The 24410-nt window shown below is 57.3% G+C and overlaps 10 protein-coding genes across 10 annotated transcripts; 6 read left to right on the top strand and 4 right to left on the bottom strand.

Annotated features, from left to right (window-relative positions):
- The first annotated feature begins 451 nt into the window (after window positions 1–451).
- Window positions 452–1420, top strand: QBC33DRAFT_533833 (uncharacterized protein). Its single transcript, XM_060427496.1, has 2 exons — window positions 452–586; window positions 653–1420. The coding sequence occupies exon 2, from the start codon at window positions 884–886 to the stop codon at window positions 1247–1249; it is 366 nt and encodes a 121-aa protein (XP_060285045.1). The 5' UTR covers window positions 452–586; window positions 653–883; the 3' UTR covers window positions 1250–1420.
- On the top strand, window positions 566–847 carry QBC33DRAFT_557594 (uncharacterized protein; the record flags this gene model as incomplete). The annotated part of the gene is made up of 2 exons (XM_060429815.1): window positions 566–586; window positions 653–847. 2 exons carry the CDS (start codon window positions 566–568, stop codon window positions 845–847), a joined length of 216 nt encoding a protein of 71 aa, XP_060285046.1.
- On the bottom strand, window positions 1086–4894 carry QBC33DRAFT_533832 (uncharacterized protein). The gene is made up of 2 exons (XM_060427495.1): window positions 4419–4894; window positions 1086–4345 (listed from the first exon to the last, which is right to left on the bottom strand). Exons 1-2 carry the CDS (start codon window positions 4464–4466, stop codon window positions 1571–1573), a joined length of 2823 nt encoding a protein of 940 aa, XP_060285044.1. The 5' UTR covers window positions 4467–4894; the 3' UTR covers window positions 1086–1570.
- QBC33DRAFT_533828 (uncharacterized protein) lies at window positions 4721–5324 on the top strand. Its single transcript, XM_060427494.1, has 2 exons — window positions 4721–4977; window positions 5035–5324. Exons 1-2 carry the CDS (start codon window positions 4927–4929, stop codon window positions 5191–5193), a joined length of 210 nt encoding a protein of 69 aa, XP_060285043.1. The 5' UTR covers window positions 4721–4926; the 3' UTR covers window positions 5194–5324.
- A 443-nt stretch (window positions 5325–5767) lies between these two features.
- On the top strand, window positions 5768–8590 carry QBC33DRAFT_361870 (WH1-domain-containing protein). Its single transcript, XM_060423927.1, has 3 exons — window positions 5768–5903; window positions 5958–6325; window positions 6393–8590. The coding sequence occupies exons 2-3, from the start codon at window positions 6116–6118 to the stop codon at window positions 8208–8210; spliced, it is 2028 nt and encodes a 675-aa protein (XP_060285042.1). The 5' UTR covers window positions 5768–5903; window positions 5958–6115; the 3' UTR covers window positions 8211–8590.
- A 54-nt stretch (window positions 8591–8644) lies between these two features.
- QBC33DRAFT_533822 (putative eukaryotic translation initiation factor 1a protein) lies at window positions 8645–9873 on the bottom strand. Its single transcript, XM_060427493.1, has 3 exons — window positions 9702–9873; window positions 9541–9619; window positions 8645–9458 (listed from the first exon to the last, which is right to left on the bottom strand). Exons 1-3 carry the CDS (start codon window positions 9720–9722, stop codon window positions 9085–9087), a joined length of 474 nt encoding a protein of 157 aa, XP_060285041.1. The 5' UTR covers window positions 9723–9873; the 3' UTR covers window positions 8645–9084.
- A 215-nt stretch (window positions 9874–10088) lies between these two features.
- On the top strand, window positions 10089–11076 carry QBC33DRAFT_533820 (uncharacterized protein). Its single transcript, XM_060427492.1, has one exon. It carries the CDS (start codon window positions 10206–10208, stop codon window positions 10956–10958), a length of 753 nt encoding a protein of 250 aa, XP_060285040.1. The 5' UTR covers window positions 10089–10205; the 3' UTR covers window positions 10959–11076.
- Window positions 11077–11194: 118 nt separating this feature from the next.
- QBC33DRAFT_533819 (uncharacterized protein) lies at window positions 11195–12888 on the top strand. The gene is made up of 2 exons (XM_060427491.1): window positions 11195–11400; window positions 11497–12888. Exons 1-2 carry the CDS (start codon window positions 11329–11331, stop codon window positions 12592–12594), a joined length of 1170 nt encoding a protein of 389 aa, XP_060285039.1. The 5' UTR covers window positions 11195–11328; the 3' UTR covers window positions 12595–12888.
- A 1209-nt stretch (window positions 12889–14097) lies between these two features.
- Window positions 14098–15796, bottom strand: QBC33DRAFT_513754 (uncharacterized protein; the record flags this gene model as incomplete). The annotated part of the gene is made up of 3 exons (XM_060426004.1): window positions 14098–14139; window positions 14225–15406; window positions 15782–15796. 3 exons carry the CDS (start codon window positions 15794–15796, stop codon window positions 14098–14100), a joined length of 1239 nt encoding a protein of 412 aa, XP_060285038.1.
- A 1846-nt stretch (window positions 15797–17642) lies between these two features.
- Window positions 17643–24180, bottom strand: QBC33DRAFT_361645 (uncharacterized protein). The gene is made up of 2 exons (XM_060423926.1): window positions 23682–24180; window positions 17643–23625 (listed from the first exon to the last, which is right to left on the bottom strand). Exons 1-2 carry the CDS (start codon window positions 24038–24040, stop codon window positions 17859–17861), a joined length of 6126 nt encoding a protein of 2041 aa, XP_060285037.1. The 5' UTR covers window positions 24041–24180; the 3' UTR covers window positions 17643–17858.
- Between the last annotated feature and the right edge of the window lie 230 nt (window positions 24181–24410).

Below are 24410 nucleotides of genomic sequence, written 5' to 3'. Positions count from 1 at the left end.
CTCAGGCCTTAAACCGGTTGAAAAGTGGCCCCGTACCGCCAACCTGTCACCAACCGTTTGGGTCCCGCAGAGCCTCAAATTTCGGGGTATGCATTAAGCCGTCAACGACGTCATCATAGCTACTTACCTCATCGCATGCATGGTTCCAAAGAGTTTTCCTCATGCCATGAAACATGCTTGGGTGCAAGACCCAATCTGGCCCATTTACGCTTGGGGGTAATCTTACTGACGAGTCACAGTCCTTCCCACCCACACTTTCGCTACACTATACATAGTAAAGAACATGGTTGGCCAGGCCGGTCCATTGGTGATTCTCTCTTGACGTCATTGTCCATGTTTGGTAGTTCCTGCAATCCAGCATTCAACAGGTATTCGTCGCACAGCGTAATAGATCATGACCTTATTTAAGAGAGCGAGTTGCCCTCTCCCTCTGCTATTGAATCTACTCCTATAACACAAAGCATCATAAACACATCTGCAAACTTCACTGATAACTCCTGATCTCACATCTCGACACCACTTTACACCACCACACTCCAAATCAAACCAACAACAAACTGCCAAAATGGGCGCCGTCGTCTCTTGCGTAAGTCCTCTTCACCATCTCATCACCTCCAGACAGATCAGACCCCCAGACTAACACCCCCCGTAGATCACTGGCCTGTTCCGCGCCGTCGGCTCGTGCATCATGGCCGTCATCAGCGGCATTGGTGGCATCCTGCACGCCATCATCAGCGGCGTCGTCAGCTTCCTCGAGATCCTCGTCAGCTGCCTGACCTGCGGCTACTGCGGCGGCTCGCGACGGAGCTCGGGGGGCATGGGGAGGAGACATCGCGCAGTGGTATAAAGAAGCGGGGGCGCAGTCCTATGATGGACAGATGGGATGATCTGCTTCTTTTTTTCCATTGACGTGTTGCCTTTTTTTCTTTTTTTCTTCTTTTTAAATGGGACGAAACCCTCGAGATACCCCCCCGGCTCAAAAAGCACTACCACAGCATTACGAGGAAACGAATGGCTTTGCTTATGGGATTGTCATGACAGGGATGGCGGGTTGAATGATAGACAGACAGATAAAGCTGTAAATCTTCACAATGGATGTGCTACTATCCACCATATGGTTCAATATTGTGATGGTTGCAGAGTTGCGGCACCTCACTCTGAAACAGGAGGGAGGCATTGCCAGATTATCTCATCTGATTGCAATCAATCTGCAATCAATCTCTGCAATCAATCTTACAAGATCCCGTGACACACAGACCCATCGACTGGACGGAGTCTGCCATGCACCCGTCCTGGTGGTAACTTGAGAGAAGAACAGAGATATCCAGAAGTGGAACTGCTCGATCTTGAACCCCGACCAAGCATGTAGCTCCCAGTACATGAATTGCCCCTAAACTCTTTATCTAGTGGTACATCGAGGTATTCATTCCACCCCGTGTCATCACTTGTCATCAAGGCACTCAAAAAACCCATGGCCCATCAAGGTAAACCCACTCAATTCATTCCACCCCGTGTCATCACTTGTCATCAAGGCACTCAAAAAACCCATGGCCCATCAAGGTAAACCCACTCAATCGTCATCCTCAATCAAATCCTTATTGAAGAACCCATGTATCTGCCTCGCCGCCTCGCGCCCGACAAGCGGCTCCAGCTCCTCGACCGCCATGTTAGCCACCTCCTTGACGTTCTCCGTCTCGAGCGTCAGGTTCGCCACGTTCTTGGGCGTGACCCCCGGCACCGCGGCCAGCATCTCGCGCGGCTCCATGTTGAACGGCTGCTCGTCGACTGCCATGGCCGCAGCCCCCCCACCGAGGCCGGCCTGCACCGCCGCGATGGGATCCGGCTCCGGCTCCTGGGCCTTGAGGCGCTCAAAGATCTCGGCCGTCTCGTACGGCGAGCTGGACCAGATGACGCGCAGCCGCGGGAAGGCCAGGGTCAGCAGCACGAGCTTGCTCTGCAGGTCCGACGCGCCCGGGTTGGCGGCGCTGACGCTGCTGAGGGAGCCCGACAGGTCGGCGAACGGCTCGAGCGTGAACGACTTGTTCTGGTCGAACTCGATGAGCAGCATCGGCGACTTGTAGTGCTGGAACATGGTCTCGGCCTGGCTGTAGAGCCGCCCGTCCTTGAAGGAGCTGATGAGGTCGCTGACCGACTTGCGCTCGATGCAGATGCTCGGGCTGAGGATATAGTCGCCCACCGTCAGCATGCACGGCACGATGACCATCGACCGGCCGTGGAGCAGGGACGGCAGCGACGAGCGGAACTCGCGCACGTCCACCACCACACGCGGCGGCTGCGCGGTTGCCGCCAGTCGGCCGCCACCCGCGATGCGCGTGTTGACTGTCCGGAGGAAGGCCTCTTGCGGGTCCTCGACGCCGTGAGCGTCCAGCGTCATCACGAGCGACATGCTTGCCCGTTCCTTGATCAGCTTGGTGAACGAGTCCTTCTCCCTCCGAACGGTCGACAGGTACCGCTGCTCCTCGACGGATCCCCCGTAGTACATGAAATAGACCTTGACGTTCCTGTCGTTGTGCGAGGACCGGTAGACCTCTACGCGCCTGATGAACGATGCGTCGGGCTCGTACATGATGATGTACTTTGGCTTGACCTCCTCGAGCACATGTTCGTCTTGGTCCCCGTCGTAGGCGTGGATGACGACAAGGTCCTTCATCTCGTACATCTGGTAGTAATCGTCCATGTCCTCAAGGGGATCGGCGACAATGTCCTCCTTTTGCTTCGCTTCTTCCTCTGTGATTTGCACCTCGGCGATGAGATCTGCCACCTCGCCCGGCTTCTCAAAGTACTGCGCAAGGCTGCCGTTATCCAGGCGAGCCGAGCCACCGCCCACCATTCCGCCACCCCTTACTCGGCGCCTCTTGTTTGCCGGCGCCCGTCCCCTTGCCTGCCCAGTCCGCGGATCGATGGCACCGCTCAGAGCCCTCTGGTTTTCTGTGAACAAAGTTGCGCTGACCTGTGCAAACTCTCGCTTCCACTTCAGATAGTTGCGGAGCTTCCTACGCATCATGAAAGCGGCAGACGGCTTATCCTCTTCTGGGTCGTGGAACTCCTCTACTACCTTGTCTGTCCTTGGCCGCACGTGCATGGTTTGTAAATAGTCGCGGAGCTGCCTGCATGTGTTCGTATCCGAGCACATGATGAGAATCGTGCCGTTCGAGTCATCCCGAGCGACGGGCTCGAAATACAGGTCGCGATCAATTTCTTCAAGGACTTCGCCTAGGACAGCCCACTTGGGCTGCTCCTCCAGCACTGGTCGTAAGGAGTCGATATTCGTATCTGGCCCGGCCTTCTGCTTCCCTGTATAGACCCGCCGTTTTGCGGTATCGAATATGGTCTGTGCCGCATCAAGGAACAGCCACGGGGACTGAGTTTGCCTGGTAGACCCCGGTTGAGGGGAATGTGCGGCGTGGATAGTGTCGAGTTGTTGGAGGAACGAGACAGCATCCAGGGCCACGATAGACTGAAGAATAGCTCGGAGAACTGTCAAGTCGTTGACAATTTGTTTGGTCTTCCAGCTAACTCGATGCCAGTTAGGGTCGAGCTGTCTTCGGACAATAACGTCAAAGTTCTTCAACAGAGCACTATCCAGATTCCAATCGTCCATTTCTAAACCACTGTTTCCCTTCTTCAGTTCGTGGATGCTGACTTCCACGCATTCCATAACTGCGGTCTGGATCTCCTTCATGGCATCGGTCATGGGTACTTCCAGCTCGATGACCTCGGCCTTCTTCTTGCCCTCCAATGACTGTGCGACAGTCATGTGGAAGCGAGGCCACAGGGATGCCTTCCGAAGGAACAAATTCCTCATCATGGTAGCCAGGGGCGAGAATCCCGTCGTGAATGGGTCTGGGTTGTCCGAGAGAGCTTTCAGAAAGCCATCCTTGTTCTTCTGCCTGTATATCCTCAAGATGAATGCTTCGAGAGATGTAGTAACGACTCGGTCCGCATGCAGAAGAATGACGCCGGTGATCGTCACAGGGTCCAGGAGATTCGTGAGGAGGTCGACGACTAAGATGCGGGATGTGATGCTGAATATCCCCCCCTGCGCATACATCTTCTCTCGGGCGCCGACACTCGTGAAATCGGTATTGACGACTGTCAACCCTCGCGCCTTGGGGGACATGCTGATGGCGGCATGTTCGGCAAGGGCTTCTCCGATCCATGCGTTTTCTCGATCTTCCGCGTTAACTATGACGATCAGGTTGTTGCCGGCCGCATCGTAGGAGTGTAGGAGGTTCGTGACGAGCCGCATGAGGCCGAGGCCTCGCGCAAGGATGACGAGCTCATCCTCGGCCCTAAGCTCTTGAAAGAGGTGTTGTTGATACTCCTGCCATTGAGCGAGTCAGAGGGGCATTGGCTTGGAAACCAGGACGCGCGACGATCGCTCAGGGTGGTCTTACAAGCGGTAGTGATAGCTTCACTGGCTGAGGTCCGTTGGTGGCGGACATGCGGGGCACCGTGCTCTGCGTGGGGATAGGGAAAATGTCGAGGGAATAGCATGGCCAGTAAGGCCCATGCTATGTACGGGTATGTACAGTATGGCGAGGCTGCGAATTCCACCACTGGAGTTTCATAAGCAGAGAGCTATTGGTTGGGCGAACGGGTTTGCTGGTGGCGAATGTGACGAATGGGTGCGTCCCGTCATGGAGAATAATTAGTCTCCAATCACGATAACCCGTGATCGCGACGTCATCGAACTCCAGGAGGTAGGAACACTGGAAGGTACGTAATTGTAGTCGTACAAGCAAAACCGCCATCCAGGTACATAAAGTTGGACAGTAGACGCCTCATCCATAATGACTTCCACCTTCCATCTCCTCAGATATAAGCCCGCCCACGCAGAATCCTAGCATAACCTTGAACCACTGCCCCAAACCCAACCTACTACACCACTTAGACAGATCAAGAATGGATTCCTCAAAGAACACCCAGCAGCAGGAGAAGAAGCCGGAACAGCAAGTAAGTTTGACCCTTGGCGTCAATGGGAACATACATCAGGTGCTGACTATTGAGCAGCCTGGCGATAGCGCTCGTTCTAAGGTTCAAGAGGGAGTCGAGAGTGTCTTCGAGCATCACAAGGCGGCCCCGGGGCCAGCAGTGCCCAAGGACTTCAATGTTGCCCAGGAAGGCACCAAAGAGGAGCGAAAAGCCAAGGCTCAAGAGTTGAACAAATAGCCGAGCTATCTATCTTCTCTGCTGCATTGCTCGTTGTAGTCTGGGTGGGAGGACTTGATTGACTACATGCGTATTCAGCCCTAACATTCTTCAGCATAGTAAAAAGCCAATAAACTTCTATCCTAAGCCGTGTCATTTGTGCCTTTCCACCTCCCCCGAGTTCCTGGCCGTGTTTTGTAACCCAGTCCAGCTGTGGAGCAACGCCCTGGGGAGGAATGTTGTCGCCGTAGACGCGGAGGGAGAGTGACTTGAAACTGCTTCTACTGGAATGCGTAAGCATGTACGCAGCAGGCCCCGCAACTTGACAACCTAGCTATGTACACCCGCAATAGGAACCTAGATGACAAGGTAAGTTAGATAAGGGGGATTTTTTCTAAAGAAAAGAAAAGAGAACCTGGTTTCAAGATAATCATCTCTTATTTCCTCCTCATTTTGCAAACTTAAGAGACGGGAGCCTACCTATCTATAGGGAGTGTACATTCGCTATATGCACACACAGTATTTCTTATCTGCACAGCGGGGTGGCTTACCGCGGTGACGCTATGAATGACTTGCTGGGCTACGCAAGCCCGTAGCTTCGTAATTCCGTCAAAGGTGCTGAGGCAACCTGGTTACCCTTGCCGCAATTCTTTCCGAACTCCGTAACGATTCCTACCTTTCCGAAAGACAGAAAGCTATCGATAATCCCCCCCAAACGGCCTAATAACTAGGTCGGTACCCAATAATCGCTTGCCTCCGCACACGCCGGCCAACGACCAGCCTAGGGACATCGGCGAGAAGAACCACGAACAATCGCAACCCCCAAACTAGCGCCCCCAAACCTCGCTCCATGTGTGCTTTTGCGCGTCTAGCTTGAGAGGGAGTGCCAAGCGAGGATCGACTTCTTTTCGCACCTCCGCTTCTTCTCTCCATCGCCCTCAGGATGCCGTCCATCCTCAATGAAGACGACAAGGAGACTGTCAAACGCTGCGTGCCCAAGCAGACAAACAAGATCCAAGCTGTCGCCGTAGCGAGGCTTTACGTCGCCTATCCCAACCGCTCAAAATGGACCTATACTGGATTGCAAGGGGCCGTGGTCTTGGCCAACGACCTCGTAGGCAACACCTACTGGATCAAGATGGTGGATATCTCGGTAAGTCGAGTCACATTGCGAGGGCAGCGCTGAGTCCTTGGACTGCTTGGACCTGACATGTTTGTAGCCGGCGAATCGAGGCGTCGTCTGGGACCAGGAGATCTATGAGGCCTGGAATTACAATCAAGATCGGATCTTCTTCCATACCTTCGAGCTCGAAGACTGTCTCGCCGGCCTGTCCTTTGTCGACGAGAAGGAAGCCAAGCAGTTCTTGAAGAAGATGAACGACAGGGAGAAGAACGCAAGCAAAGCGACCAGGGGCACGCCCTTCGGCGGAGCAGCACCGACAAGCGGCGGCCATCATAAGCATAGCTTGCTAGGAGGCATCTTTGGCCATAGGCATTCATCGGCTCCCACTCCGCCCGAGTCCCCGAGAACCAATCTCCCTCCTCCGCCAAACTCGCACCACTCGAGACTGTCATCGGGCAGCATAAACGACGGTCACAGCCCGCCCAGGGCTGTGTCGGAGTTTGCCTTGCTGGAAGCCTTTGATCCGTTCTGGAGGGAGCATTTTGGAGATGACTTAAAGTCAAAAGGCCTTACCGACGACTTCATCCGGGAGAACCAGGACTTCATCGTTACCTGGCTGAAAGAGGAGCAAGGACAGCAGCAGGAGCAGAGTAGACAAGCCGCTCCCCCTCCGCCGCCGCCAGCCCCCACGAATGGGACAGGAGGAGGCATGAGAGCTCCTCCACCACCCCCTCCTCCTGCTGGTGCAGCCCAGCGTCCGCATGCCGATGCCACCCTTAATGCCCCTCCTCCCCCACCAGCTCCACGGAAATCGGCAGCACCTCCACCTCCTCCGGCCCCGAGAAGGTCGGCCAAACTCGAGCCAATAGTGCACCAGGAGAGCCCACCTCGACAGGAGTCGCCTCCCGAGCCTGCACGACCAAGATACGCAGTGCCTCCACCTATATCCGATGCCGGGAAATATGCTCGCACCGAAGCTCTGGGCAGAGCCGTCCCAGCTGTCCCGGCAGCTCCGGGGCCACCGCCGCCTCCGAGGCCACCGAAGACTCCGATAGAGGACACCCCAGACGCACCAGCGCACAGGTTTGGAGTACCCCCGCCTTTCACTGGGCAGAGAAATGTCCCGCCAGCACCTCCAAGCCGCGGAGCCGGTCCCCCTCCTCCACCGGCCCGAGAGCGCGCCCCCTCGCATACCATACCAGTCGGAATGCCGCCTCCATTACCGCCCAAGACGGCGCCCGCGCCGGTCGCGCCGCCCCTCCCGCCACCGAGCTCGCGGCCTCCACCAATTCTGCCGACCAGGAACCAGGGGCCGCCACAACCGCCCCCGTTCCCAGCATCAAACGCCCCGCTGCCACCCCCCCTCCCCTCCTCGAGCGCACCGCCCCCGCCTCCCCTCCCGTCCTCAGGCGCACTCCCCGCTCCACCACCTCTCCCACCACCAAACACCGGCGGCGGTCCACCCCCACCCCCGCCACCGCCACCGGGTGGTCCCGGCGGCATCCCGCCTCCGCCGCCCCTGCTGCCGAACCGCGACTCGGGCTACTCGTCGGGCGTGCCGCCCCAGCTGGCGGCAGCCGCGCCGCCGGCGCGCTCGGCCGTGCTGGACGGCATCCAAAAGGCCGGCGGCATCGGGTCGCTCAAGAAGGTCGACCGCACGCAGATCCGCGACCGCAGCAGCGCCCAGGTGGGCGGCGCTGCCGCCGCCGATACGGGCCCGCACGGGAGTGGGCTGCCGCCCGCGGGGGTTGCACCTGGGGCTGGTGGCGGAGGTGGGATGGCGGATGCGCTGGCTGCGGCGTTGCAGAAGCGGAAGGAGAAGGTTAGCCGGAGTGGTGAGTTTTCCCCCTCTTTGTTCCCCCCTTTTGCGATCGGCTTTTTTCCTCTTCTCTCGCTGTCTATTTTCTGCTGCTGACCCGGTTTTTCAACTAGATGACGAAGATGATGATGATGACTGGTGAGATGGGAACTTGTTCGGGGAGGTTCGTTCGGGAGAGTTGTGTGTGTCTGGGTGGGAACGATGAAGCGTGGAGACGTAACGATTGGGAGGTTCTACGGGCTTGCCTGGCCGCGGTTTTGGATTTTGGAGTGATCACCTCTATTATTCGTCTTCAGTCGCCCTTCCATCGAGAGCGGCTGTTACCTTTTTGGGGGAATGGGTTTCTATTACACGTCCGCTATGCACCGGCATGTGCAGTGGGACTTGCCGTGTATTGGGAGTGCCCTGGCTGGCCTGACGTTACCGTTGATGACCAGTGCCCGGTGCTTTAGGCCAGGAGAGAAGTAGCTTCTGGGCTTTCACGAGCTCACAAATGTGCAGAATGGACACAGTAGTAGAGTTAGAAGACGTTTGGGGGGCCAAAAAGCATTTCATTACGCGTCATCTGTCTATGGAAACTGGCGTGCCCAGACACCAAACGCGTAGCTAAAGATGCCTCCACTCCTCTTTTCACAGGATAAAATGCAGGATCAAAAAGTAAAATAAACTGAGCGAAGTCAAGTTGCGTCGTCCCCAGAGGAGATTAACAAGCCACGACGTCCCTCCCATCATGACCGTCGCCCTCCATGCGATACCAGCTGACGAGCCACCAACTGTCGGGGAACCCCGGTGCCTGTTTGCGAACCAGGCGGTGGGGGTTTGAGAGAGAAGACAGTTTTGTGCTTCCCTTGGCAGGATGAGCTCTAGGGAGATATACCACCCCATAACCAGCAGATGTTGGTTACGAGGAGAAACACTCGTCCTTAGAGCCAGAAGAGAAGGGCAGCGGCGCTGTACATTTTTGCCAGGCTTAAATGTCGTCGATCTCGATCTCCTTGCCGTCGGTGCCGACGGCAACGTCCGAGTCCTCGCTGTCGCGGTCCTCGTCGAACTCGAAGCCACAGTCACCATCGGCGTCGCCGAAGGTGTCGGTCTCGTTGATCTTGGCGCTCTCGGGCAGCTCGCCGTAGGCCTTGAGGGTACGGGCCTCGTCGGCGGTGTACTTGAGGATGACGTCGCCCTTCTCGTCCTGGTATTCGCGCAGCGAGAGCAGGATGATGTCGCCCTGGTTGATCCAGACCTTCTTGCGCAGCTTGCCGCGGATGTGGGCGAGGCGCTTCACGCCGTCGAAGCACATGGACTCGAGGCGGCCGTTGCCGAGCATCCTGACAACTTGGGCATATTCTGTTGGTGGAGTGAGTTAGCGCCGGTCAGGAAGGGGAACAAAGAGTTCCTTTCTGCTCGGGTGGTTGCTTGTCAAACATACCTTGGCCCTCTTCCTTGAAGGTAAGCTCACGCTTCTCCTTGTCCGACTCGTTCTTTCCCCTTCTGCGGTTTTTACCACCCTGGGATGGGATGTTAACATGACGATCTTGAGGGTGTCGCTTATCGAAGTGCAGAGGCGGGGTAAACAAGATGTGGGCTCACCTTTCCCTTGTTCTTCGGCATACTGGTTAGATAAACTTCTCAGTAGACTTGTGATAAAAATTCGAGAGGATAGAGTACTCTCGGGGAATACTCTCAAATGTTCAACGACCCTTTTAAATGTGAGGTCGAGTTGTAGTGATTTTTGTGGTTGTAGGAAAGAGTTTGTGACGAGGGGCAATGATTAAAGGCGAGGGGCAAGGGCGCTTTTGTCCTCTGACTCAACCTATCTCTGGGGGCAAGTGGCGGTGCAAAGTTGCATTAGTGTTTAACTAGGGTACCGGGTTTAAGCATTCCCGTCCGGGGGATATGGAGATGATATATGCAATTAAAAGGACTACAACCAAGAAACTGGACTAGTGTGGGTTCTAAATCTCTACAGAGTACATAAATAACTTCTCAGGGCATCGACGTCTTACTGCCCAACCATTGTCTTTCCCCTGGATTGGCAGAGGTGGCTATGACAAGGTGTATAGTTAAGCGCCCGTCGGAACCCACCTGGTCGCCATGATCATACGGCGCTTAGCGACGTATCGACCAGCGCTTCTGCCACCATCCCGCAACCTCCAACAACGGAGTCAGCAATACATCGGCATTCACAATGGAGCAAAGGCTCGCGTTCCGCCCGCTCCTTCGTTTCGGGAAGCTCCACATCCCGGGTCGGCACTACTGAGTTCGGATGCCATGGCTGTGGCCGTGAAGGGCAACATCGGTGTCCCTAATGAAGTCAAGTACTTTAGGCCTCAAAACCCCGACGAATTCCTGGTGGAAATCAAAGTCTGCAAGCGGCACACATTCTCGCCCTTGCACATGAAGTATCTCGAAAAGAGAGGCCACGCTCTGGCAGATATGTTCCTCTCCCTCTACTCGGCCAAACGAGAGCCCCTATGGTGGCTCTCTTTGGCCACCATGGACGGGAGCAAGGCCATCGTACGCAGAAAAGCAATCGCCCGGGCCAAGAATGCATTCAAGGTGGCACTCTCTCAGAACGGCTATGACAGATTCGGACGGAGGCTTGCGGTGGAGAGGAAGACCGACGACTCTGGGTCGGCAGGGGCGGCGGGCGTTTCCGATGACGGAGGTGCCAAGGCTATGGAGCTCTATGGGACTGTGGTATTCAGGGTCAAGGATTGCCGGGGCTTCATGAAGCTGGAATTGTCGACGGTAGTGGGATACTTCAGCGAATTTGTCCAACGTATTAAACCGCTGCTTGGGCAGAAAGGCTCAGAGCAGGATGGCCCACGGGATTTTCGCTGGTAGGGGACAGCGGCGTAATAAGGCTTCATATGAGGACCTGTTGTATATGGCTAGAATTGATACCCCCTATGAAATCGTGTAAATCATACCACATACTTTACTTTATGGACCAATTTTTGAGGATGCTGAAGCCGGGGCATATCCAAGGTGAGCAAAAAGGGCTAGCGTGTTCTGGGAAGGTAAGGAGGTGAGACCCGCCCAATCAATTTCTCGACATCTCACTGCGTTGCCAGCTGTCATAGCTCCCTGTCTCAGCCTCGCAACGGTGTCTGCAGCGCAATAGCGACTACCCGACTTTGACCCTATATCGAAAATCTTGCAATATAACATATCATCGAAGCCGATTGCGCGCGTTTCACCAACCACCGCGACCATGCTCGTGTCCTTGACAGTCGGCAAGGTCGATGCCGGCGTCACCGTCCTCCTAACCCCGGATAAGCGACTCGTACGTTCATCCCAGCTCCCGAGCGAGCTCTTAGGCCCTGCCATGGGAAAGGAGTTGCCACTAGCCAAACTCCCGAGCTGACCAACTTCGCCGCAGATCGAGTTCCCGTCCATCCTCCTCCCTCCAGACATCTCGTCGGGCTCGATAGTCGACATCACAGTCGGGCGAAACAAGGCGTCCGAGTCGGCGGCGGAGCGGGCGTTCCGCGCGCTACAGGACCAGATCTTCGCAGCCTTTGGCTCAGCCGAGCCGTCCACGCCGGTGCTGCGGTGCCGCAACGCGACGCAGACCAGCGTGGTGCTGGAGTGGGACCCGGTGCAGCTGGCAACAGCAGACCTGATCTCGCTGGCGCTGTTCCGCAACGGGCAAAAGGCCGGCAACATCCCGCGGCCGCTGGCGATGCACAGCACCAAGATCAGCGGCCTCGCCGTCGACACCGAGTACTCGTTCCACCTGGTGCTGCGCACGACGGCAGGGACCCTGGCCAGCGACCGCGTCACCGTTCGCACCCACAAGATGACGGACCTCAGCGGCGTCACCATCACGACGGGGATCCTGCCGCCGGCCGTGCGCGAGGGGCTCGCGCGCGCCGTCGCCCGCATCGGCGCCAAGCTCGTCGACGGCGTCCGCATCGACACCACGCACTTCGTCACCACCGAGGGCCGCGGCGTCCAGTGGGAGAAGGCCGTCGAGATGAACATACCCGTCGTCCGCCCCGAGTGGGTCGACGCCTGCGAGTCCAACGGCCGCATCCTCGGCGTCACCAGGTTCTACCTCGACGCTCTCCGCCCCGGGCCCGGGGAGGATGGCGCGCTTCCGGTGCAGCCCGCCGCCCAGCAGAAGGAGCTGCCCGAGACGCCGGCTGTGCAGAATGGGGATAGCCACGGTGGGGAGGCCGCCACCGGTGCGGCAACCCAGAGGAAGGAAGAGGGTGGTGACGACAACGAGTCGGATACAAGCGAGGATGAGCAGGAGGACAAGGTCAGGTCTGGCGGCCAGGACGAGCAGAAGGTCAGGGCAGAGGAGAGGGATCAGCAGAAGATGGCACTACGACCGGGGCAGTCGTCTCCTCAGCAAGCAACGGTCGAGGATGATGATGATGATGACGACGAAGATGATGATGAAGATGCCTCGCAGGAGAAGGGGGGCAAATCGCCTGGTGACGGATCCTCTTTCCAAGATGTGAAGCTTTAGATGCCCCCCCCCCCGTTTGCCATGGAACTCGTTCGGAGTTGGGAGGGTTAGACGGGAATTTCTACGTCCCCTTGTACCATTATCCATTCCAATGCTTTTATCACTGCGAGGCCATTTTTAGCGGGATAGATGGTCATCGGGGTTGCTTCGAAATAGGTACATGCTAATGGATTACGGACGTCGACTTCATACTCCCTACGCGTTTACTGCCATCCCGATCTTGGCCCTTTGTTGCTATATTTGCCCCCATTGCAGCAGAGGATACTATCGCAAGGAGCTCATCTTGAATGCCTTGGTTGTGTATCCTTGTAGCCCCTGAATCAAACTAATGGCAGAGAGGTAAGATCAGGATTAGGACTGGGGCAATCCCATTTGCTTTCCAATCGAATGTCCATATCAACCAAAGGGCTACAACTACCTAACCTAACGCCACATGTGCAGTACCATACAACTCCAACCTGCGAATCCATGAACCATTAAAGCCTCAGAAGTCCTCAAAAAGCCGCTGAAAGTTATCCCCCGACTCAGATCCTTCTCCCCCACCCTTACGACCGGCCCCCGTCCCCGTCCCCGAGACGAGCGAGCCATCAGAAAAGCCACCCAGCTCCGCCTCCCCGCCCTCCCCACCCCTACCATGCCGCCTCATCCCAATGCTCGTCTCAACCTCCCTCTCCTCCAAGTTCTGCCTCCTCCTAAGCTCCTCAAACCCAGTCTTCCGCACACCCCCCGTCACCCCGCGGTAGTGGAACAGCCCAGGCGGCGGCACCGCCGCCCAAGACCCCCCTTCCGAGCCGAGACCATGTTCCTCTCCCTCCTCCTCCCCTGTCTGCCCCTGTTCCTGTTCCCGACCTCCTCCACCTGCCCACCTCCCACGCCAGTCACCAGGTCCCCCTCCCCCGCGCGGCGGCGGCGACCACCCCGCCGCCCCGGCCTCGGACATCCGCGCCAGGCTCCGGTCGATGTTCTCGAGCAGCGGGATGATGGCGCCCAGCCACGCGTCTCCGCTCCCGCCGCCGCCAGCGCTGCGCCTCTCGAGGCGCGCCAGCCGCACCTCGAAATCGCGCTCTCGCTCCGCTTTCTCCGCCGCCTCCTCTTCGTCCTCGACGTGCGGCGCCCGGCGGCGTCGTTGCGAGCGGGAGGGGATACGATCCAGCGGCTGGGGCGGCGGGGGTTCGGTGGGGGCGGTCGACAGCGGCTCCATCTCGGCGACCACCCTCACAGGGCTGAGCTGCAGGTGGTCCGACAGGACGGACGCGCGGCGCGACCTCTCGGCCTGCTGCTGCCATGCGGCGGGCGGGGCGTCGGCCTCGCTCACGAGCGTCGGGCGGCGGGCCGGCGAGGGCCGGAGGCGCGGGGGCGGGCTGGGCGGCGGGGGTGTCGTCGTTGGCTTGTTCTTCTTCGTCTTCTTCTTCTTTTGGTGGTCGTCTTGCGATGTCCTGAGGGGCAGGATGTTCATTAGCGGGCCTGTCCCTGTGCCGCGGCGGTAGTGGGAGAGTTGGCGCTCTAGGGGGCCCTCGGGGGCGCTGGTGACGGAGTTTGTGTCGTCTTCGTCGTTGTTGTCGTCTTCTCTGTTCTTGTTGTCGCTGCTGCGGGATGCGGTTGGGGAGGACTCTTTGGGTAGTTCCGCGACCGGGGCGAAGACGACAGTGTCTGGGTTGGTGATGCTGGGTTCCTTGTTCGTGTCCGCCTCGGACGCGGCCAGGGGCACGTATCTCTGTGCCGTCGTGGCGTCGACGATGACCGGCTCGCTGCCGTTGGTGAGGACACTCTCCGCAATGGACGCTCGTGTCGCCATGTTCGACTCCGACGAAGTATCCCTGCGGTGACGGGGAATCATGGCGCTGTCCACGGACCCGCGACGACTTGAAGAGGGCGGCCCTACACCCAGACTCGACCGCCGCCGGGGCGAGGGGGTCATGTACGGAGTGAGAAACCCCGATGTTGAGCTTGACGACGAGGACTTCTGCTTCTGATGCTGGAAAATACTCTTCCGCGTGGATGGCGGCGCCGGGGCCCCGGCTACTTCTCCCTGTCGAGGTCTGCTCGTCGCTGGTCCGGGCGACGGACTCGTCGGGGACACTGGCGGAGTCATGGCAGCCGCGCGGGAACGGGGTTGCCCGCTTCGCTGAACTCGCATTAGGTTTTCGGAGGACTCGCGGTCTTCCACCACCGGCCTCAGGACTGTGACGACCCCGCGGTCGGAGGTGAGAGTCTTTGGGAGGCCGGTTCTTGGCTCGGCAGTTTTAGGAGGAGGACTTGGGTCCTCTGCGGCCTCGCGTAGAGGCGGCGGTGTTCCGGGGTAATCTCCCGACTCGTTCTTGGCTCGTAACTCTGGGTGGTCGTACTCGGTGGGAATCGAGATCGCGATATAGCGGTGTCCGTCAGTCGTAGTCCCAGCGACTGCCGAGTCCGGGAGCTTGATTAGCATCGGCCGAGATTTTCGGCAACGACTGGACTTCCTGCGCCACCCAAACAAGTTGAGGCGTGCCCATTTCACTTGCTCGGATGAGCACGATGACAGGGAGTAGGTTTCTGGAATGGACATGTAGTTCTCCGGTGGCGGCGTCGTATTCCGAAGGAAGTCGACCAGGTCTTGGGGGGGATTTTTCTCGTTATCCTTCTGGATCTTGTGTTGGATCTTGTCCTCGCCGACGTCGGGGTGCCGGAAGATGTCGCTTATGATGCTGGTCGAGTCCGACACCCTCCTGAAGGCCGGCGGCCGTTGAGAGGTGCGGGAACTGCACTCAACGGTTGGCTTCATTGGCTTGGGCTTCGAGCTGCCCGTCGCTTTGGTTGATGTCATTGATATTATCTGATACCGTCGTATTCCGTTCTCGCTTTGAGACATGCCACTGTTCAAACAACACCCTAGGTGCGAGTACCCTAAAGCCCCTCACGCTATTCCACCGAGGAGTGACGTCTGGAAAAGGGACGTGTTGGAGGCTTGCCTGGGCAGTGTACACTGCAAATCTGAAGATATCGCGAGAAAGAGCTAAGCCAAGAACTGGGGTATCGAAGATCGATACTGGAACAAATCAGCGGTGACGTGACGCCATTAAGAAGGTAGAAGCAGGGGCCATGGAACCACAACCAAGGGGTGGAGGGGGGGCGCTGTGAACCTCTGGTATCAAGAGCTGGGATGCATGATGAAGGCGACTCACTGGAGTCAACCCGATATGAAACTCACTTCCCGGTTGGGCATTGTGGACCGGGCGGTACTGCATGGCTGAGCAGTACAGAGCAACCGCGCTGGTGATGGTGGGCTACTCGATTCAGTGATCTAGAAGTTTAAGGTATGCTGTTCATGCCCTGGGCGCCAATCACGTCTGTCTTCTGGACGTTTCGAGGGTACGAGTGAGCAACGACTTATAAGGTTCACTAGTCCGACGGAGGGGGCCTCTGTGCTGAGTAGAGCAAAGGATCAACCGATCCGGTCCCGTCCGGGAGGCAGTCGAGTCAGTTGCTTGCCTTGCTTGGTGGGACGAACAGGCAGAGTCCTTGTAAGCTTCACACCAGAGGCCCATTCCTCAAGCAGTGACAGCCCTAAAAAACCGTTGCCGCTATCCCCAGCTTATTGCCTAGCTCACTTGAGCCGTTGCCAAGGAGGGACGACCAAGCTTGATGTCGTCGTTTCGTGCCTTACGCATTCGAGGTACCTCTAGGAGTGAGTGATATTGAAGCTTCTTGCTTGGACCAGCACATCTCCAGAGCAAGCCCCAGGTAGGCTTTGGGTAGGTGCGATCAGTAGGTAGGTTCCTATGGGCGTCGACAACTTGCAGAAATACCTAGGTAGTATCTACCTTACTGTGGGTCAGGGAGCTCTGAGGTTCTGGAGCCCTCGCCCATGACATCACGAGCATATAACGCAGCAAGCCGGAGTGTGGGAGTGAGTGAGTGAAGCAACGCTTGGGTATCCGCATTCCTGTCATCACCTGAATTTACAAGCCAGCTGATAAATCAGGTTTTGTCCGATAAGCCATGGGCACAGCTGTCATCCCACTGAAAGAGAAGGAGCAGAATCGGACGGTTAGGCGAGGCGTCTTGTCGAGTTTGCTCGAGGAAGCTGATGATGGTGATGAACCTTGTACCTACCTCATGTATTCAAGGCCTGAAATTCCCGGCCAATCAGAGGTGTCAGGACAGATACGAATAGGGGGTCCGAATAGGGGTGAGCACGTAGCAGCGGCTCACGTCTCAGAATCTGGCCAATTTTACGAGGCGCAAGCAATCACCACGGAACCATTAGCAGTAGCACCTGCTCTCCCATGAGCCATCTGCACCACCGGTCTAGTACCAAGTCGTTTTTCGAGGTACCATACCGAGTGGGGGGAGGGGGAAAAGCCTAAATAGGGGGCGACATGCGTCGCGTCAAACTCTCTCTCTGTCCAGGTCCCACGGATGCAAAAGGCAAAACGCGAGCCAAAGAGAAGAAAAACAACAGGCAAAAACGCCTCCAAATGCCACCGGAATATCGTCTGGTGCTTGGTCGTCCCCAAGGCCCTGGCCAGATATACGGAAAAAAAGGGAATATGCCATCCGTGCCCTGACCAACTTCTAAGGAATCTCGCCGTGATTCCATGCTGATGAAACGAACCGAACTGACTTGCTTTTCCCTTGTCCGTTTGTTGACCTGCAAAGCCTTCAACGCCATCTCTGTGCTGTGCTGCGTGACTGACCAAATTATGGCCATGCAAAAAGATATGCTGAATAGGATTTTGAAATGCCATCCGCCTCTTATGAGACACAAAGTAAACGCCTCGCCTATGCATCATAGCAAGGGATATCCGTAGTCGTACATTGGAACAATAGGTTGTACAAAGGGGGGTCCTCGGTATAATTACCGCTTATTAGGTTTCTTCCTGATGAATGGATCCGCAGCCGGTTTCTTATGGGGACCGTTGGGTCTCTGTTTCCAATGTCAGGCCGCCAGTGTCACGTTGCGGGACAGACGAATGCCGCCAACTAACCTTCGGTGGGTTGGGATGGGGTCCCGGTCTCTCTGGATGTGTTGAAGAGGGCCCGCGTTGTTGGTTATTGGCGGGGCCTCTAGGGGGAACCCGAGGAGGGGGTGGGGCAGAGGGAGGGGGTGGGGGCCGTTGCGGAGGAACCAAGCCCAAGACTTCCATCGCAGATGGATCGGTGGGCGGTGGAGGAGGCCTATAGGCCTTGGGGGCTCTTGGAGCCCTCTGAGCTCCTCGCAGAATCGAGGGCGCGTTGAGCATCTACGGTTTCCAATTTAGTCATTCCCAAGTGCTGGCAGTCGATTATTCAAAGCCTTGACCTACTCTCTTCGCCGCCGGGTGAGTATTATCACTGGCGTCCAGGGGCCGCTTCTTCCCGGCGCTGGAACCCGGTTCCGGTGCCCGCGAGGCGTGCACAACGGGACGGTCAACCTCATGTGGGGTGACGGGTATGGCCTGCCCATTAGCATCGAAGCCTCCAATGATTGGTGCCCCGTATGAGGAGTGTGGTCTTCGAGGTCCTGGTTTCTCGACGGCTCGATGTGCAGCCGGAGCTTCAGGAGGCTGGATGGATTGTCGTGACGGAGGTCGCTGGGGAAGGTTAGGAGCATCGGTCATCTCTACCGATTGCCGACGCCCAGGAGGCGGAATGGATTGTCGTGATGGTGGTCGCTGGTGAGGGCCAGGAGCATTGGCCGTCTGCAGCGGAGTGGTGGACCGAGACGGGATAGAATTTTGCGACGGTGGTCGCTGGGGAGGGTCAGAAGTATTGCCCATCTGCACATCAAGAGGAGTAGCAGACCGCCGAGGCTGAGGAGCCTGCCGAGACTGGTTAGCATAGGGCGATGCAGTCGGAGGAGGTAGGGAGCCTCGTACTTGTGCATCCGGCTGCTTCAACAGTGCCATAACGTCGCCGTTCGTATAGAGATTACGGTGCTTTGCATCTGTGATCAACTTTGCCCAGAACTCGCCCTGGACGAGGGCGCGCGAGTCTCCAAGAATCCACAAGGACGACTTCGCTCGAGTCAGTCCGACGTTCATCCGGCGGATGTCCGTCATAAAACCGATGCCTCCGGTTGGACTGGCCCGGACGCAGGAGAATATGATGATCTCGCACTCGCGGCCCTGGAACGCGTCCGTGGTGTTGAACTCGATCTGCTCCGTGATGCCCTCGCCGTATCTGTCCGTGAAGCGCTGGCGCAGTGCGAATAGTTGCGCCTTGTATGGAGTGATGATGCCGATCTTCCCTTTGAGGTCGAGCTTACTATAGTCGATACGGAATCGGTCGTAGAGTTGCATTGCAACCTTGAGTTCCTCGGCGTTGACCAGAGACTGGCCCCTGTTGCCTCGTTCCTGGACGCCTCGGACATCGAAGAACCTGTAGGGCCCCAGAAGACCGCTCTGGTGCCACGGCTGCGCCCGTAGCTGCGCCATATCGGCGCCGTCTTCCAGACGACCCTCGTAGAATTCCTGACTAGGGAATCGACTGATCTCTGGGTGCATGCGGTACTGCCGGTCGAGTAGATGGACTTCGTCCGGATGATTTTGTTGCATCCGGACGAACAAACTCTGATCGTATCCAAAACGAGCGGCAGACTGCGAGAGGACGGTGGGCGGCAACTGCTTGGGATCTCCGACGAGGATACATTTCGAGCAGCCGTATTTGAGAGGGATGAGCGCACTTAGTTCCACGCACTGCGCCGCCTCGTCAATGATGACTGTCTCAAACTCGACGTTCAGATTCTTGAACATCTCGTGCCCGCTGCCGCTTAGGGTGGCGCATAGCACCTGGGCCTTATCCAGGACCTCTTGTTGGATCTGGCGACGCTTAATCTCGACCTCTCGTGCGTAGGTATTGCCATTGTCCTTGGCGGCGTCGATCCTGGCGCCGATGTGCGCCTGTCGCCGCTTGAGCTCGTCGAATTCCCGCTGCAGCTTGAGACACGAGCCCCTATCCGTGCTCTCTCTGGCAGCCTCGAGCTGAGGTCGCAGATCGGCGAGCTTCTGCTTGACCTCGGCGGCTTCCTGATGCATCCGCTCCCTGTCGCTGACGTTGCCGTTCTTTTCCATCTCGGCGCTCATCCTAGCTTTGACCAATTCGTCCAGGGTGACGTCTTTGACCGCGGCGTTGATGGCCTCGCTACGCCCGAGGCGGATGACTTCGAGTTTATGGAACGAGCCGTTCATGGTCTTGACGCCGGCCTTGAGACGGACAACGAGTTCGTCCACGGCGGCATTGGAAGGTGCGCAGACGAGGAGCTTCTTCGAAGGGCTCCGATTTGATGGGCTAGGGCCTCCCAACGGGCCAGCCCCCGGGCGAGTGATGGCCACTGCGTCGTTGGGAGACTTGAGCACGCCGGTCATCAGCGCGCCGACCATGGCAACGATTGTCTTTGTCTTGCCCGTTCCGGGAGGTCCCTGGACGAGCGTGAAGCCGTCGTTCTCTTTTGCGTTCAGAATCGCCTTTGCCTGACCCGGGTTGACGTGATAGTTCTTCACGACATCCTCAACCGCCTGGCTTCCGAAGCGAAGGATCGGAGACGGTTCGGCTTTCAGGACTTCGTCCATGAGATCATAGTACTGCAGACTCTCGAGGGACGCATACTCTCGCTCGATGGTTATCATGTTGGTGATCTTGACGGCGTAGAAGTCGGCCCCAGGGAGCAGGACGGGAAGGATCTGGTTGTTCTTGCCGATTAGGCGGTACACGACCTCGACCGACTCCTTTTTGTAGGTCGTCTTCCAGATACGGGCAAGGCAATGAGGAAGATCGCTCTGCCGGAGCGGATCCTGTCCTTTGGAGAGGAGGATGATGTCGCCCTCTCCCAAGCTTCGGTCCCTGGTTGGCGTGAGGGGCATGGATGTGGTGACCTCTAGGAATCTGTCGACGGACATGCGATTGACCACCTTGATGCCGAACGGTCTCGACGTGGACTCGTCCTTGGACGTCACAAACGAACGCCAGGCCTCGTAGATGAGGAGGGGTAGGAACGTCTGCTTGTACTCGTGGGGGCTCAAGTAAGCATTAGCAACGTTGGAGCATTGAACACCGTTGGGTGGGTCGTTGCCCGTGTGGAAGATGTCCCATTGCAGGATGGCCTCGTGCAGGACATCCATGGGCGGGATGAGGCGAGCACGCATATCCTTCGCAGACCGTTGCAGCTTGGTCTTCTTGACAGGACGTTTCTCTGCGAGCATCGCTCGTTGCTGACGACGAGCAGCTTCATCCATCATCTTCTGGCCGGCCCTGCCCTGGTTGAGCAACGCGGCATCATCGTCCGACTCGTCCTCGTCCTCAGACGAGCTGCCGACCATGATCTGGTCCTTCTGACCGCCTTGCGAATGATCCTTGCCCCTGACGCCGGCGATGCCCTGGAGTCCAGAGCCCTCGCCCGGAACGATCTTAGGGGGTGCACGCAGGGCTTTCGCTTTGGCGATTGCTTCGGCATCTCTCTTGGCCTTCTCTGCTTTCTCCTTAAGTCTAGCTTCCTTAATCGAGGCTTGAGTTGCGAGCAATAGCCTCTGGTCGGGCTTGGACGCCTGGCGAGCCTTGATCTTATCAAGGGTTGGCCGGTACTTGTCGACCGAGCTGGTCAAGTCGACAACGTCTTCTCGGTTGGTGCGAAGGGCAGACCTGCTCGACTCGGCGGCCTTTGAGAAATCAAGCCTGCTCTGCCTCTTCACCTTTTCCTTGTCCTGTGATTTGGGGGGCGCTCTGCCGAGATATTGGAGCTCGTCATCTTCGTCCTCAACGTCTGCCCCGAAGGCTTTCAAGATCTCGACCCGCTGGGTATCGTTCAAGTTCGTCTTCGACGCATATTCCCCCTTCTCCGTCATCTTGCAGCTGTTCAGGATCATGGCAGTCGGCTGATGCGGCAGTACCATTTTCTGCTCCCGCAACCGCCGAAGCAGCTTGACGAGGACGCTGACCGTCATGGAGACCAGATACGGATCGCGAATCTGCAGCATGCCCACTATTCCGATCGAACAGACCCGGGGTGGCTCAAGCACATCTCCCAGAGCTGCGGCGGTTGCATCGCCGCGCGAATGAGCCGTGTTGCTAGTTCTGTCTAGGCGGCTAAAGACTGATGCCATGAGACCGTCTTGGTCGAGGAACTTGTCAGCAAGTTCCATCGCCGTGCGGAAAAAGTCCTCCAGCGTCCTCTTATCATTCCGCTCATGCCATGTTTTAATGGTCCTAAACGAATGGTTCAGGCAATGCCATTCGGACTGCCACCAGCGTCTAAGCGCCCCGAGCTCTCCCTGCGTCAAGGTCCTTGATCTCAGTAGGCCTACGGACGGGTCGCACAGACCGTTCATGATATCTGCGCTAAGTTGCAGAGTGGGCGGAACGGGAGTAAAAGGATTGTTGGAGTCTTTGTCGATGGTAACGGTCTTCACCGCCCCCGAAAAGGCGTCCAAGAAGGGACTGAAATACTCTTCGAGCATCTTGTTCACGGCATTGGAACGCGAGGCTTCACCAGTGATGGCCTTGAGCAGGTCTATACCGGCCTCCCTGATGACGTCCTCGCCGTGAATGAGGGATGCCACAATGGGGTAGATTGTCCGGCCGGGAATCTCGGCACAGAACATGTGCAGATCACCAGGGTTGAAGTCAGACAACCGCCGGAGCATCGTCCCTATTGCTGCCGTAGCCTTCTGGAATCTCTGGTTGAACTGCTTCTTAGGACCGTCGTCCAACCTTTCGCCCCTGGGCGGCTTGAACTGCTCGATACTCCGCAGAGGCATGATTGCCATGAGCATGGCCCTGGCTAACTCAACCCTACCCGGCCAGAGCATCTCGGTGAAGGACTCCCATAATTGGCCGGATCGCCTCTCCAGGGTCTGCTGCGCCCCGCCCGTCTCGTGGATCGCATTCCACTCGACCCGGATGGCCTTCGAGTCGAGTGCGAGAGCCGAGTGGATGGTGGCAACGGCCGTGCTGGACAGGCCGACATCGTACCTATCGCCCGGGCGCCGCTCGGCAGAGCTAACTATGACCTCGTTGTACTTGACGACGAGGTTGATGAGCGTGTTGATGTATATGAGAGAGGTTCCGGAATCCACTCTTGCGCTGGGATCGAGGAAGCCCTCCAGGGTCACATGGAGGGCCTTCAGGCCGGCCAGAGTGCAAGTGGCTTGACCGTCCGGAGTGCAAGTCGGATCGACCCTGAACTTGTCGAAGAGATGGCGCAGGAGATATTCGCAGAGCTCGGTTCTGCGGCTTATGGGAAGCGACTTGACCGAGGCTTCCACCCACGCTGCCAGCGCCGGCGTGGCATTATCACCCTCTTGGACCATCATTTCGGGCGCCAAAGACTGAGCGAGCAACGGCCGGAAAGCAGGGCTCACAAATATCGTTTCTGCGAGCTGGTTAGGTGTCACTTGGTCATATGCGGCCCAGAAGGCCTTGGGCGACTTCTCCATCAGAGCACGGAGTCCCTTCATGACAAGTGCGAGCGCCTGGTCCGAGTCAGTCCTAGTGTGGTCCAGGGCGAGATGATAGACACTCGGCTGCACTTCCATGGCCCGGAGCGAGTGTACAACCCGTTCTTCGCTCAGGGCATTCAGGATAAGGAGGAACCCTTGCCAGAACGTTGATATTTTCTCCGCGGTGGGCGTCCCTCTTGCGTAAGACGCATCTGTTATGGCTTCCACCAAGTTGTCATGCACCGCCCAGTCCCACACTTGTTGGGAAACGGACCCAGGCGCAAGAATCTCCCATCCCGTCCTGGCGAACATGTTCCGATAGTAGTCCTTGTCGAAGAGGAAGTATGTCATGGTGGGGATAAGGCCTCCCTGCGTTCGGAGCGGCTTCTTCTGCTGCATTTTCTCGAACACGAAGTTGAACTTTACGCGGTTCTCTGGGTTGCTCAGATATGGCATGTTGCATAATGACTCGAAGAGCGCGATGACGGCTGAGATGCTGAAACGAGCCATTCTGGTCGCGTTCAGCGGCCCATGCTCCTTGATGAGTCGTTCCGCTTCCTCGACGCCAGCGTCTATCCGGACCTTGTCGAAATGGTTGAGCTTCTCCTCCATGACACCGCGGATATCATCGTCGAAAAGGCTGGAAATATGTTAGCTACAACATTCGCCTCGGGATGGTGGCGGGTGGCCACATACTCCATGGTGAGCTTCAGGAATGGCTCTCGACCCAGGTGCCAGCTTCTCACGCAGCGGTCGCACCTGGTGAGAAATCCTTCGAGGCGCTTAGCCCAGACCTCTATCCAAGTACTTCCCTGCTCTTCGCTGAGGCCCATCAGGAAACATAACCGGTAGGTGATTTCGTGTCGCTTCTTAGCGTCCTCGAGCCTCCGTTTTTTCTCCTCCGCTGAGATGTCTCCAGGGTCGTCAAGGTCATCGTAATTTTCGCAATCGTCATCATCTACCTTGGGGCAGAGTAGGTGTGCTTCCGGTGGTATTTCTTCCAGCTTATGGTAGTCCTCCATAATCATGCTGTACAGCTCGGCCGGGGGCAGCATCTTGGCGGGGCGCAGGTCATGCCGTGAGGCGATGACGTCGGGAAAGCGCTCTTGAGACTCCGATTAGGGAAGTTGGCGGAAGGTGAGGGAACCAGCTGGTCAGCGTGGGAGGGTTCGGCGTGGGGTCGGTTGGAGTGGGAGGAAATCGATGGTGAGAGGGGTGAAACCGTGAAAGAAGTGAGAGGCAGAGAACAACGAGGTGATTCTCCGGCCATGTAACCGGGAATCTACCTAGTTCCTCCCACAATACTGCAACTTTTATTTCGCCTCTCTGGAAGAAAATGCAAGAATGGAAAAGATTTGGATTTATAGGAGGAAGTCTGGGTCCGGCCAGTGGAGGTTCGGCAGACAGGATCCCGGTCAGGTCGCG

Source organism: Phialemonium atrogriseum (genome assembly GCF_030411735.1).
Source record: "Phialemonium atrogriseum strain 8032-3 unplaced genomic scaffold QBC33scaffold_8, whole genome shotgun sequence".
Taxonomy (NCBI): Eukaryota; Fungi; Ascomycota; class Sordariomycetes; order Cephalothecales; family Cephalothecaceae; genus Phialemonium; species Phialemonium atrogriseum.
This window is presented reverse-complemented; position numbering and strand designations above follow the sequence as displayed.

Bases quoted from the DNA above. Each gene is read 5' to 3' on its own strand.
- QBC33DRAFT_533832 (XM_060427495.1), bottom strand. From the start codon at position 4,466: ATGTCCGCCACCAACGGACCTCAGCCAGTGAAGCTATCACTACCGCTT. The intron at 4,346-4,418 runs GTAAGACCACCC...GCTCAATGGCAG, and splicing joins TGAAGCTATCACTACCGCTT to GAGTATCAACAACACCTCTT.
- QBC33DRAFT_533833 (XM_060427496.1), top strand. From the start codon at position 884: ATGATCTGCTTCTTTTTTTCCATTGACGTGTTGCCTTTTTTTCTTTTT.
- QBC33DRAFT_533820 (XM_060427492.1), top strand. From the start codon at position 10,206: ATGATCATACGGCGCTTAGCGACGTATCGACCAGCGCTTCTGCCACCA.
- QBC33DRAFT_533819 (XM_060427491.1), top strand. From the start codon at position 11,329: ATGCTCGTGTCCTTGACAGTCGGCAAGGTCGATGCCGGCGTCACCGTC. The intron at 11,401-11,496 runs GTACGTTCATCC...ACTTCGCCGCAG, and splicing joins TAACCCCGGATAAGCGACTC to ATCGAGTTCCCGTCCATCCT.
- QBC33DRAFT_533822 (XM_060427493.1), bottom strand. From the start codon at position 9,722: ATGCCGAAGAACAAGGGAAAG. The intron at 9,620-9,701 runs GTGAGCCCACAT...ATCCCATCCCAG, and splicing joins TGCCGAAGAACAAGGGAAAG to GGTGGTAAAAACCGCAGAAG. The intron at 9,459-9,540 runs GTATGTTTGACA...CTCCACCAACAG, and splicing joins CTTCAAGGAAGAGGGCCAAG to AATATGCCCAAGTTGTCAGG.
- QBC33DRAFT_533828 (XM_060427494.1), top strand. From the start codon at position 4,927: ATGGATTCCTCAAAGAACACCCAGCAGCAGGAGAAGAAGCCGGAACAG. The intron at 4,978-5,034 runs GTAAGTTTGACC...ACTATTGAGCAG, and splicing joins AGAAGAAGCCGGAACAGCAA to CCTGGCGATAGCGCTCGTTC.
- QBC33DRAFT_361870 (XM_060423927.1), top strand. From the start codon at position 6,116: ATGCCGTCCATCCTCAATGAAGACGACAAGGAGACTGTCAAACGCTGC. The intron at 6,326-6,392 runs GTAAGTCGAGTC...ACATGTTTGTAG, and splicing joins TCAAGATGGTGGATATCTCG to CCGGCGAATCGAGGCGTCGT.
- QBC33DRAFT_361645 (XM_060423926.1), bottom strand. From the start codon at position 24,040: ATGCTGCCCCCGGCCGAGCTGTACAGCATGATTATGGAGGACTACCAT. The intron at 23,626-23,681 runs GTATGTGGCCAC...ACATATTTCCAG, and splicing joins TTCCTGAAGCTCACCATGGA to CCTTTTCGACGATGATATCC.